The sequence below is a fragment of the Caenorhabditis remanei genome, chromosome IV (genome assembly GCF_010183535.1).
Source record: "Caenorhabditis remanei strain PX506 chromosome IV, whole genome shotgun sequence".
NCBI classification, from domain to species: Eukaryota; Metazoa; Nematoda; class Chromadorea; order Rhabditida; family Rhabditidae; genus Caenorhabditis; species Caenorhabditis remanei.
This window is the reverse complement of record NC_071331.1, coordinates 13,137,722-13,149,971: the sequence shown is the minus strand read 5'-3', so window position 1 is coordinate 13,149,971 and position 12,250 is coordinate 13,137,722. Positions and strand designations below refer to the sequence as shown.

General features: G+C 35.4%; 4 protein-coding genes across 4 annotated transcripts; 2 read left to right on the top strand and 2 right to left on the bottom strand.

Moving 5' to 3' along the window:
- Positions 1 to 1,384: 1,384 nt before the first annotated feature.
- On the bottom strand, positions 1,385 to 2,566 carry GCK72_013690 (uncharacterized protein; the record flags this gene model as incomplete). Its single annotated transcript, XM_053729942.1, has 5 exons — positions 1,385 to 1,436; positions 1,788 to 1,994; positions 2,043 to 2,179; positions 2,238 to 2,437; positions 2,482 to 2,566. The coding sequence occupies 5 exons, from the start codon at positions 2,564 to 2,566 to the stop codon at positions 1,385 to 1,387; spliced, it is 681 nt and encodes a 226-aa protein (XP_053584714.1).
- Positions 2,567 to 3,450: 884 nt separating this feature from the next.
- On the bottom strand, positions 3,451 to 4,671 carry GCK72_013689 (uncharacterized protein; the record flags this gene model as incomplete). The annotated part of the gene is made up of 4 exons (XM_053729941.1): positions 3,451 to 3,530; positions 3,583 to 4,218; positions 4,268 to 4,413; positions 4,457 to 4,671. The coding sequence occupies 4 exons, from the start codon at positions 4,669 to 4,671 to the stop codon at positions 3,451 to 3,453; spliced, it is 1,077 nt and encodes a 358-aa protein (XP_053584713.1).
- A 280-nt stretch (positions 4,672 to 4,951) lies between these two features.
- GCK72_013688 (uncharacterized protein) lies at positions 4,952 to 6,074 on the top strand (the record flags this gene model as incomplete). The annotated part of the gene is made up of 3 exons (XM_003089580.2): positions 4,952 to 5,034; positions 5,087 to 5,702; positions 5,748 to 6,074. 3 exons carry the CDS (start codon positions 4,952 to 4,954, stop codon positions 6,072 to 6,074), a joined length of 1,026 nt encoding a protein of 341 aa, XP_003089628.2.
- Positions 6,075 to 6,756: 682 nt separating this feature from the next.
- On the top strand, positions 6,757 to 9,997 carry GCK72_013687 (uncharacterized protein; the record flags this gene model as incomplete). The annotated part of the gene is made up of 8 exons (XM_003100872.2): positions 6,757 to 6,909; positions 6,991 to 7,104; positions 7,149 to 7,241; positions 7,689 to 7,806; positions 8,381 to 8,461; positions 9,247 to 9,348; positions 9,493 to 9,638; positions 9,860 to 9,997. The coding sequence occupies 8 exons, from the start codon at positions 6,757 to 6,759 to the stop codon at positions 9,995 to 9,997; spliced, it is 945 nt and encodes a 314-aa protein (XP_003100920.2).
- Between the last annotated feature and the right edge of the window lie 2,253 nt (positions 9,998 to 12,250).

Here is a 12,250-nt window from a genome sequence, read left to right as displayed (position 1 = left end):
CTTTTGAATGAAGAACAATGTTATTTTTGTTTTAAAAACACGACAATTTAATCGGGAACAAAAGGAAATTCATTCTGGAATTCACTCAGATAAGGTTGAGAAATTCTTGGTGATGTAAAAGCAAAAGTGATGATTCGGCAGCATTCAAGCTACCAAACATGTTAATGAACTGGGATTCCTGTTAAAACTAGAGAGAAATCCTATTTCAAAAATCTGGTTTCACTACGATTTCCAAGGATTCTATACTTTCCCCTTATTAAAAAATCATGGATAATCCGTTTTTATACAGCTAGACTAATTATTATTTAATGAGTAATAATTTTCTAATGATCCGGGTCTGTCTCCTCCACTTTCTTCTTTCATTCCCATTCTCCATTTTTTCCATTTTTCAACCTTCTTGACTCATCGTCATCAATCAGATTGAAACCTGGAAGAAAACAACAAAACAACGAAGAGCGAATGTTTCCGTTCAAGACCTTTTGACATCTTTTTTCTGAAATGAAGAGACAAAAACAAGATGAAGAAAGTGGTGGTAGAGCAGTAGTAATATAAGTAGTGGTTGAGTTGAAGAGGGATCAGAAAAAAGGAAATAGTAGCGATGATTGAAAATAACACAAGGACAGGAAATGAGTGGTTAGAGCAAGAGAAAGTGAAGGAAGGAGATGACGATTCAAACAGATTTTAGTGCTTTCTCGAATGGATTTTACAAGAAAATTGAATGGGCGAGGTGGAGGTGTCGTAAAAAATCAACCGAATGAAGTGTTTGCCATTTATTCTCGTGTTACTAATTTATTGGAATTTCCAGGGAAACATTACATACCTGCAAAAGAAACAAAAAAACAACAGTCTAAGCCCATGCAGATTTTGAAAGACACACAAAGCAGTTTATGTACAATGTATACAGTGCGCAAAATCTCTTTAGGACCCCCCCCCCCCCTCATTTTCAGGGGTTCTGGAAAAACAAGAAGAGACATCAAAAATCTGTGAATGCCAATCGATTTTTTTTAACCCGCGGAAACAAGTTTTCATGAATATCACATTTCATAACCTCGAACCACCGAAAAGTCACTTTTTAAGGAAGGATGCCTGAACGACTTTTGCAGTGCAGCATTTTTTAGCATATGTCAACCGCGCCGAGCCGGGCCGACGGTTTTTCTTGAATAACTTTTTTCAAAAAAATCGTACAATGTTGGGTGATAGCTCAAGAGATAGGTACTTTGAGTTGTCATTCATTAAATATAAAAGCAAATTCCCAAAAATATCTCGCCAGCTACAATGACTTCAAAAAAAATGACGGAAAATTGACGAATAGTTGGAAAGAAGTGATTTAAGAAAATATGTTTGCGGTTTATCCAGGAGAAATGTTACAACCAAATCTATTTTATCAATTTCCAACATCCTGTTCCTGATCTTTCTTCTCAGACGAGAACGGTTTTCTGAAATGTAACCGATTATTTATCTGTTTCTAAATTCTCGGATTTCAAATTGACCATATAGAAATGATTGACTGTACCGTAATCACTGCAGTATTGTTGATTGACATGTTGTTTCGAATTCCAACTTGAAACAATATGTATTTTCTCAAAGAATCAGAAAATATAAATAAGAGATAAGGGTTGATACTGGCAAATAGGTCACTGAAAGTTTTCATTAGACTTTAAATAACTTTCAGAGTGTCTCTTATGCACCTCAACAAATTGTACAAAAGGTAAAACTCATCAACAGATAATTCAAAAAGTTTAGCCACTTTCACCATGAAAAATACGAGAATTGTCATTTGAACAGACACGATAATAGAGCACATTATGAAGAGTCTCCGTTCTCTTTTTCGAATTTTCTCTTTCGATAGAGAAACGTTTCCGGAGAATCCATTCAGTTTTGTATTTCTTTTATGGAGAATAATGAAAAGATAGCAGTAAGCAACAATGAGATAAATGCAATTTGAGAGAAGGAAGAATCCACCAATTGAGAAGAATATAGTCGTCATTGCTTTACTGAAATGATTTATCTTTAATTGATAATTTAAAGAAAACAAAACAAACTTCATAAACTGTGGTATCAAACCATTTTCATTGTTCACCACCAATTGAGTCTTGTTGAAAAATGTCAATATTCCAACTAGCATTCCTGGAACGAATTGAATAGCAATGGCTATCCAAAGTCTCTGGGATTGCCACATCTGAATATTAGTTGTTTTTTTTCTTTTTTTGTTTGAGAAATCTAAAAGATCAACCAACTTTCTTATAACTCTGTGGTAATATCATAGCTGATAATCGGTTAGTTGCCAGTACAGATACAGACATTGCTTGACAAATTCCAGTACTCCAGGCAATATATAAATAAATATGAGCATAGATGTAATCCAGATTCAAATAAAAACTGGTGAAATATCCCATTTTTGGAAACATTGCCCCAAAATAATTGGCAAATAGAATACCTTAAAAGTGGATTACGCTCTCATTTCTGTCAGGATAAACTCACTCAAATCAATGATAGCCGTGGATATGCACAGTTTGAAAAACGGTGTCACCAACTCATCCATCTTCCGAATCTGGGCTTTTACCATGAAAAATAGGAGAAATAGGTAGAGAGGTACTGTAATTGTGACTAGAATAAACTGGAATATTTCGATTGAATTTGTTATAATAGTTGGTAATAGAGCCATTTCTCAGCCAATTTGAGAAAATGAACGTCTTCTGGGTTCAGACTGAAATAGAAACTAATTTATATTAGACGTATATAAAATCATTGAACTGAAAAACGAACGTTTTTTGAAGATTTTTTGAAGATACGCGTGACCTGATTTCGTATAGATCACGGCCTCCCACAGAGGCCCTCTCAAAGTACTGTGCGCAGTGCATTGAGAGGGCCTCCGCTGGAGGCCGTGATAGATGGATGATTTCAAGAAGAGAAAAGTTGAAAAAAAGTCTTTGCCAACCAAAAAAAAAATCTTGAAATTTACATGTCACCAATTCCTCATTCCAATAAGAAGAAATCAAATGGAGTTAGCAGGTGAATTTTGTTGCAAAACAAGAATAAAAGCAACGGAATAGTCACAAAATATTCTGTGTTTTTCTTGAAAGCATCATAAAAACCAGCAATTAAATCACTTCAATCTTTGAGATATTCGAGATTCGAAGTGAGAAATTTAGGTTTTTGGTTAGTCAAAGTTCGTTAGATACCATTTGGCTGCATATCACTCATTTTGTTTTTTTGTTCCTTTGAACTCAATTTTGTTTTGTTTCAGAAGAAGTTGGTCTATGTGCATGGTTATTTCTCAGATTAGAAAATTATTGTATTTCACAAAGAAAAGCATTAAACAAATCAGCTACCATATTCCTGAGTGAATGAAAGCAGTAATCCTGATTTCTAGCGCATATAATGAAAGAGAGTGGGACAACAATGACAAAATGTTTTTTGACCACGATCTGAGCTTCTGAATAAACGTTTTCACAAAGCAACACTCTGCTTTCTGCGAATATTTCCTTGTAGATTAGTGACTTTTTCGTGTTTCGGCATGACATTTCCATCTGCAAACAGTGCATCTTTAGAACTAATGTGAAAGTTATCAAAGTATCAAACTTTTTCTAGTCAAACCAAGTAAGAACATTTTGAGTTGATGTCGGTATGCTTTGTGTACTAAAATTACAGTAATACTTTGAACGAATCCATGACATCCAATAACAATAACCAGGAAATTAGTGACTTCTTGTGTTATTTTATCAGATGCAGATGCCAACGAGATAATTATATAGGGAATACCACAAATAACAGTTGGAACCAGAGTCTGAATAACAACTCCAAAGAAAAATCTTCGTTGAAGTTGTCTTGTTTGAATGGATATTACTGTAGAAGGGGCCAAATAAAGATAGTAAATAGAGCAGATAGCATGGAAAGTGACATTTCCAGCAGCATTTAGAAGAATGAGAGGACTCATCAGAGAGAATGTTATACTGATCCAATACTGATCTGTCAGCCATACAAGAACGGGAAGTGTAAAGAATTCTGGAGTTGGGCAGGGATTCGATTCTAGGAGATTGAGTTTTGCTTCTTCTTGATTTGTTGGAATATGAGCGAGAGAGAATAGAATAATGGAACTAGCCGCAAAGTTCCAGCAGTAATAAATACATTTGGAGAATCGTCTTCTTAGTTTGAAAATGTTATTTTCAATTGAGCTGCTACGACTTTCGAATAAATAAATCAGGGAGACATTCAACACTGAAACTTTTATATTGTTGAAATTTTTTGACAAATCATTCGAAATCACCTGCTGTCAATATTAGTAAAAATGTCAACTGAACGGTTTGAGATATACCCAACCAACTGAAAATACCAACTCCAGCAAAAGCAATGGAAGGGAGAAAAATATAAGGAGTAATAAGAAAACCAACTGTAATATCTAGAATAGTGCACCTGTAATTCAACTTTTTAATCAAATGTCATGTTGTAAACCCACCAGAATTGTACCACGAACAACGGCCATTTCACTGATTTCATCGAGTCGGGTGTCTTCTTCACTATCAACCAGAAAGTGAGAATTTGAATAGGCAGAACGAAAACTTGAATCGAATGACTAGTGTAAGCTAATCCTTGCCACGAAGCAAGGAAACTGTTGTCTATTTCACATTTCGGATAGTAGATTCTCTTGTAATCAACCAGAGTTAGGGACATTCAGAGACAAAATGAACTCGTGATGAATAAGAAAACATTGGTCATGCATGTGGAGAGCAGATTTAATTATAGGTGTCCTGATTTCGTTATTCTGATTTCTGGGCAAAAAGTTTCAGTGTTTTCTCAACAGACTCTCTCCTCCAGATACCATCTGTTGACACCATTCTTTCAACACAAACAACTCGGTCATCACATTTCCCTATCGTTGTCGCTTTTTCTTTTCGCTCTCTTCCTCTCCCCATTTTATCAATAACTTTTCATACTCCATTTCATTCGTGACATGCCAGCACCTCAACCCATTTGGCAGCATCTTCCTGTGCATTTCAAAGAAAATGTTGTTTCGAAACTCGACTATAATTCAAGGTTAGTCAGTTTATCTTTATCTTTCTTTCAATGAAACCTGTGTTTTTTCTAGATGCCAACTCCGCATCTGCTCAAAGGAAGACAAAAATCTCGTGGATTCTCGTCCAGTGATCCTTGATTATTTGAAATACAGAATAACAGAAGTAACATTCCATGCTGTTGAAATTCCACAGAAACCTGCAGAAGTAACGATGAACGACGGCGATAAGGAAACTACTAGATCTTTGTATGAAAACGATGCAATTGATCACTTGCTACTAGTCTTCTCAAATCAAAAGTTAATTGTGAATAGTTTCGTCTTCAATGTTTGGGGACATGACAGAACCGGTCATCAGTTCAAGTTGTTCAAGAAATTGCTCACCAAAATCAAGGAAAGAAACCTGAAATTGAAAGTTCGCAATGCCATCATCTCAACAACATTTCGCCACAAAGATCAATATATTGAATTCGTCAAAAATCTTGATGTTGGGAGTCTTATTTCAATGAAATTACGCATGTCAACCCGTTGCCAATTGAGCCAACTTTCACGAACGGAACAGTGGAAAAAAGTGAAAGAATTGGAGTTTGAAACACGAGATCAGATGGATCCAAAGTGGGTTTCACACGTTGAGAAGTTGGATGCTTGGGTCAAGAGCCTGAATGCTGTATCGATTTCAGCAATGATTCAAGTAAGTTTCTATTAAATTATCTTTTTGAAAACATGTCTAATTCAGAACTTCATATCAAAGCAATTCCCACGAGGATCCTATTTTTCAATCACAACTATGTCCCCAATCAACAATTCTCGGGGTTCAACACTAACAAATATTCTGAAAAAGTTCCCGATCGAAGCAAAAAATGATGCAATTAAATTCAGAACAATAACCAGATTGCCGATTAAGAGCCACTTCCATTCCCCTCTTCACACTCAGAAAATCGAAATGACTGACCAGAATAATGTGTTTTTAATCATCTTATGTGAAACCAATTTCAGTGGAATTTTATGTGGTGTCAACAGTTTTAAAGATGATTTGAAAAAGTTCATTCTTGAAATTGAATAAAGTGATTACCCATTTGGGACATGACATCTTATTGTTTCACCAAGGCGGAAAGTTCAAAATCTTCTATGTCTCAGAACCGTCAAGATGTTCTCAGCTGCTCAACTTTTTGCCATCCACGATTCCCTTATCACAATTATAACTGATACATAAATTATTTTCCTCAAGAGAAATGTGTTCTCATACTCATCAAACCATTATGAATTCGGCGACAATAATTAAAGGACACTCCAAAGTATCCTGCCTTAATTAACACCTTGGTGAAATAAAGAGCAGTCGACTGGAAACAAATATTGCTAAAGATTCAATTTGAAAATTTGAATTACGTTTGCATAGAATCAAAGCTCAAAGCTTGAAAAGTGAATATATTTCAGATTTTTTTTTGACCGTGCCAGTTTTGAAATTGGATCGATCCTCCACAAGTTACTACAAAGGTCTAACATACTGATTTACACAAGAATTAATAAATTTACCTTCGTAGATGTAATCATAGTTTCCAATTCCTATTTCATTAACTATTTGAAAAAAATCTAGGAAATGTTCGTTTAAAACTGCTGGGGCGGAGCTCTTTTCCTCTCATCTAGCCACTCACTTTCTAAGCCCCGCCCATTGTCTCTTCTTTCAACAGACCATTGCTCTGAGAGCAAGCAACAAGTCCAGGGAGGTCTGAGAGCTCTCCGACAAAATGATGCTCTTTTCAGTTCTCTATTTATTACTTGCATTCTCTGTAACAAATGGATATTTGGAAGATTCATGGGCAATGTTCTCTTCTGAAAGGCCTGCTGGTCCGAAGTGTGTGGATATTCCAAGCAATTTGACCATTTGTAATGGAATTGAGGTGAGTTGAATCTTCTTATTTTAAAATGTATTTTTTGATTTGTTTAAACCATTTCAACTATTGTTGATTTCTTTCTTTTAGTACACTCAAATGCGTCTTCCAAACATTCTGGAACATGAGACTGTCTCCGAGGCAATTCATGCATCCAAAGATTGGGAGAGCCTTCTTCGTCTCAATTGTCATCCTGATACACAGGTATGTCTCCGACATCTCATCAATAACAACCATCCCATCTTCAGAGATTCCTGTGTTCATTGTTTGCCCCAGTGTGTCTTATGCAAATGGACAGATTGATTCTTCCCTGTAAGAGTTTATGTATGGCAGTCAAACAGGTGAGAAGATTTGGACAGAGAGGGTTATTAGAGATGAGAAGGGGTACTAAAAGAAACATTGAATCACTAATAGAGAGCAAACATTGTCAAACAATGAAAGGATTCTCACGGTTACGTAACGATTGGGAAGAAAGATAGATTTGAACGTCTTGAGATGGTATACCAGGTCAAGGGATGGCTCAAAAATTATTAAGGGAGGATCATAAAGTCAGTTCACTATGTAGAGGGTTTTTTGTTTTAAGACATTTGTCCGTTTATTGAACTTATTAGTGAAGGTTGGGAAGTGTACCAGCTTGATTGATTCTATGCAAGAATTGGGAGCGATTTTAGTGATCTAGAATCGCTTCGAAATTCCGTTATCACTGAAGTGCCCTTGAATTAATCAGAGTACAGTTTTTCTGAGAATCTGAGCGCAGTCACAATTAAAACCCAATTTTTCTCTTCAAGGGATGCGAGAATCGAATGGCCAACTACGGATTCCCTTGGCCTGAAATGCTATCTTGCGACAAGTTTGAAGACGACGACATGTGTATAAAACCAATGCAAGAAGCTAAACCACCAGCAGGTCAGATTTCTCTCTTTGTTTATGTTAAGTTATGAGAACTCGGGATTAGAACAAATCCTCCATCGCACTTTTCGTTTATATTCAGTTTTTGAAAAACATGTGATTTTTGGGAGAGATGAGTCAGAGGTTTCTAGAAACATTATTTTTTGAACGAAGACAATATTTATTAGTAAATATTAGCGAAAGTTTCAAAACGTAACTCATATCGTTATCAGTGTATCATCAATCATCTCAGCTTCTTCTGCTTCCATTTCTTTTTCTTTCTTTTCTCGCACCTCATCAATCATTTTCTATTTCTTCTTCTTCACCCTAATCTGTCAAAATCACACGGACACTTCAAAGAGGTGCCGCCACGCCATGGTCCATTGGATGCATAACTTTTAACATTCTGGAAACGAAACAAAAAACTTTTCTACTCTTTTTCTCGTTTCAATAGAAAGTGTGGACATTAGTCTGGACATTCTCTACCTCAGTGCGGGAGATTATGAGGGTCAAATTTCTGAAGAAAAGATGGAGCAAAGTGAAGATATTACAGTAATCCGAGAGGAAATAGATGAAAAGTATTCGATTTCAGGTAGCACGACAACGTGCACTGCCTGCTCGCAAGTCGCCACCTACGAGAATCTTGTCGATCAATTTTGTAGATCACATTTGGGTGAGTTTTCGAGTTCCAAGAAAATGGGATGTTAAACTGGAAAAAGAGGGAGAGCCTTTGAATATGGGAACGAAAATCGGGGAAAGTGTGCACATACGAACGCAAATTCGCGACGCAGTTTTCAAACCGTAGTTGTTTTTCCCTATTTTCCAAAAAATCAGGGCGATAAAGGAAAGTAATGAAACAAAATAGATGTTTTTGAGTAGAACCACAATTGTTAGTTAATGTTTTGAATTCTTGAAACCAAAATTTAGACCTGGAGTGTCTCTGAGCCTTGCCATAACTTTTTTTTCTGAAATTCCCGCAAGTGATATCTCAACGACCATTCTGCAACAACGTTGTTAGATACTACAATGACTGCAGTAGTCGGACTAACATATAGTGACACTTCTAGCTGAATAATTATGAGCTTTTCATTTTTAGAGAAGACCAAGATCTTCATTTAGATATTTCCCTTGTGAGAAAACTTTTTCTCTGAAAAAAGTTATGACAAGACATGGCGATCAACCAGAAACTTGCCAGTTTCCAAAATAGTTTATCAAAATTTACTAGTGATTTGTCAAAAGCATATTTTTCAAAAAAAAAATGCTTGACATTGATCAACCTTCAGAAATCTAGAGATTATATAAATGGGCAATGAAACTGCAAAATGCTCACTATTTCTATAACTTTTTCGGAATATGAATTACATTGAATGCCTGTTTTTTTATCATCCACCATTCAAAATTTTAGAATGCAGCAAATTAATCTAAACGTTATTGTTTTCACATACACCAGTTTTTCAGTTCTCAAAGGAAAAGTGATCCGTGATTCTCCAAATCAAATTCGTGTTCGAAATGGACGCAGTCTGAAGAAAGGAGAAAGAAGGAGAGGTGTCTCTGATGTTGGTACGTTTTTTAAATGTTCATTACCTGCTCCTTTTCAATATAAAACGAGAAAACGAATTGTGTTTCATTGATGCAGCACATGCAACTTCAAAACATTTTCTTACCTTATTTAAAATTGCTGAAACTTAAAATATTTCGTTTCAGAAATTCGTTTGTCAGCTGAATCAGATGGAGGATGTCCATGCAATCTTCCAGCAAAAGGACAAAACGAGAAGTTATTGGTGATGGCAAGTAGGCAATCTGATGGAAAATATTTGGCAAATTTGGTGTTGCCATGGCAGAAAGAAAAGGTGATTTGAGAGAATCCTAATGTTAAAACTCGAAAGGAAATTTTCAAAAAGAAAATAGTGATGTTGTGGTATGTTTCTGAATCTTGCCCACACCATTAATCATTTTTCGAATCGAAAACATGGAATGCTGCCTAATTTTGAAATCTGAATTGTTTTGCAATTGTTGAATCAATCTGAGAGCTTTCTAATATTATGTAATTGAAATCTTTCTTTTTTTTCAGAACTTCAAGCGAGCTATCCACCAATTCCAACGCCTCAACTGCCAGTCTCTGGGTCGTGAAATCCGTGAATCTGCGTCCCGACGTCCGCATTATTACGAAATGAGACGTCATAATACGGGAAGATACCAGATGTTTTGATGGATTCAACTGCCGATGAAATTAAGAATATATGCGTTCATTAATATTTTTTTAAATATTTTTCTTCCTCTTCTTTCTCCAAAAATCCTTTCAACTCTTACTTTTTCCCTTCTTCTTTTTCTTCCAAAACTGCACAAAGTACACAGGTTTCTTTGATCCGTCATTTGTTAATTTTTACTCATAAAATAGTTTATCGTCGATTTTTTGCAATTCCGTGAGAGTATAAGAACTGAAAGTAAGCAGAAACAGTTTGGGTTATTGGAAATGAGCAGAAGTCCGTGGTTGGATTGGGACAGTTGTCATTATCAAAAACAAACAGAGACACTCTGTTCGAGAAAGTCTAATGAGGCAAATTTCGTTGCAATAGGTTTTCCAATTCAGGTGAACTTGTTTACATAAGTTTAACCGTAGGGTAGAATACTCTGAACTCTAAATTATGCGATTTACGGAATGATTGAAACAGTTTCTTATGCTTATAATCAGAAAAAATTAGGTTTGAAGTGATCAGGAGAACAATGTCTACCTGTATTCAAACTTTTAAAATCGAAATTGAAAAGAGACTCCTACAAATGGATGAGTTCAGGCACTCGATTTCATTTTTGAGAGACCAGAAGTTCTGAAAAGTGAAACATAACTCAACCTCTTTTCCAATTTTATAATAAGTGCTACTTTTACTTTTTAATTTCCCTGTTCTCTATTCCTCTCAAATTGTTTCATTTTGGTTGAAAAGGGTGATGTCGAGACAAAAATGACGCGACGTTTTGTTCTTCTTCCTTCTCTCCAACAAACAATTATGAGATGCCTTTTTCCTTCTCTCTTGTACCACTCACCAGTTGAAAATGAGCACAAAAATGATCTTTTCGCTTCTTCCCTTTTTGCTCTTTTTGTTGAAAAGAGAAGGGTTAAACCAATGGAAAATGATGTACTCGATTTGATAAAAGAAAAAGATCTTGAGTGAATCAAATTGAAGAAATAAGGAGGATGAGAGTTTCGAGAGTTCTGGAGAACTCTGAATTGAATTTAGTTCGTTTTTTTCTCTTTTTACTTGCTCGTTTTATTGTGTTTTACACTTGAGACGCATGAGGAAAATAAGGTTTGTGAATGTTGAAAATGATGATCTAATGGACTTTTTCTTGACCATTCGAACTTCTTTCTTTTTTCTGGAGATTTTTTAATGGAAAATTAAGGCTACACAAAGATGTTTGAAAAGAAATATAGATTGATAGAAGTTGTTATGATAAAAAAGTATCAAGAATTATTTTATAATCTTATTTGCTATCATATAGGCATCATGAAACAGGAAAAAAAGGAAACTCGCGGTTATGATAAATAGAATTGATCCGGAATAACCTGTTACAGTTTATACTGGTGTATCAGTTTTCATTTTCCATACATTTATATCCAGTTGTTCAGGTACCAACTGAATCATATTTCATTTGATCAGAATCATCTCCGTTCCGAAAAAGATAACTTAACTTAACATTTACGCTAACAATACTTTTTTCGAGCGAAATGAAGTCACTGTAAGCCAAATCATCAGAAAATAAAATTGATGACGTGTTTCCAATTACTCAACGTTTATTTTCTAGGATCAGTGCTTACTGTAGAACTTTCAATGGTGACTGCTGGAAAATCATTGAATGTAGAGTAGACAGTGTTTCTTATGAAGCATTTACAACAGTAAACTCATAAAAATTTTTCAAATGAAGTATCAAAGTCAATTCGATCAAAACAATTTATTTGTATTGAAGTAACCACGACGACTAGAAAAAGTGAGAAGCAGGAAATTTAAGAATTCAGTTTTCTTTTTTGCTCTCGGGTGAGTTGAGAAGAAGTACAATGTACACATACATCTTCGATTGATATCCATCTTGTGTTAGATACACAAAGAGACACCCGGATGTGTCGTCTTTTAATAATTTATCAGTTTCTCTCTGCTCTTCTCATGTCTCTTGATTCTTCATTATCTCTGGACCTGTAAGCAAAAACAGAAGAAGAATAGAGTTGTTGTATATGTATCTGAATCTCTCACTATCAACATACTCTTCTTCTTCTCATCATCATCATGATCCCCTTTTCATCATCATCCAGAGAGAAAAAAGAGGGAGAGAGAAGATGAGAAGAGTATTTTAGAGGGAAGCGAAATAGAAGAAGAATGCTCATGGAGCACACACCAGAAGAAGAGAGAGAAAGGGAAGCTCTGGAAGATACACACACAGAGAGAGAGAATTCTTTTTGCTCTAAAGAGAAAGA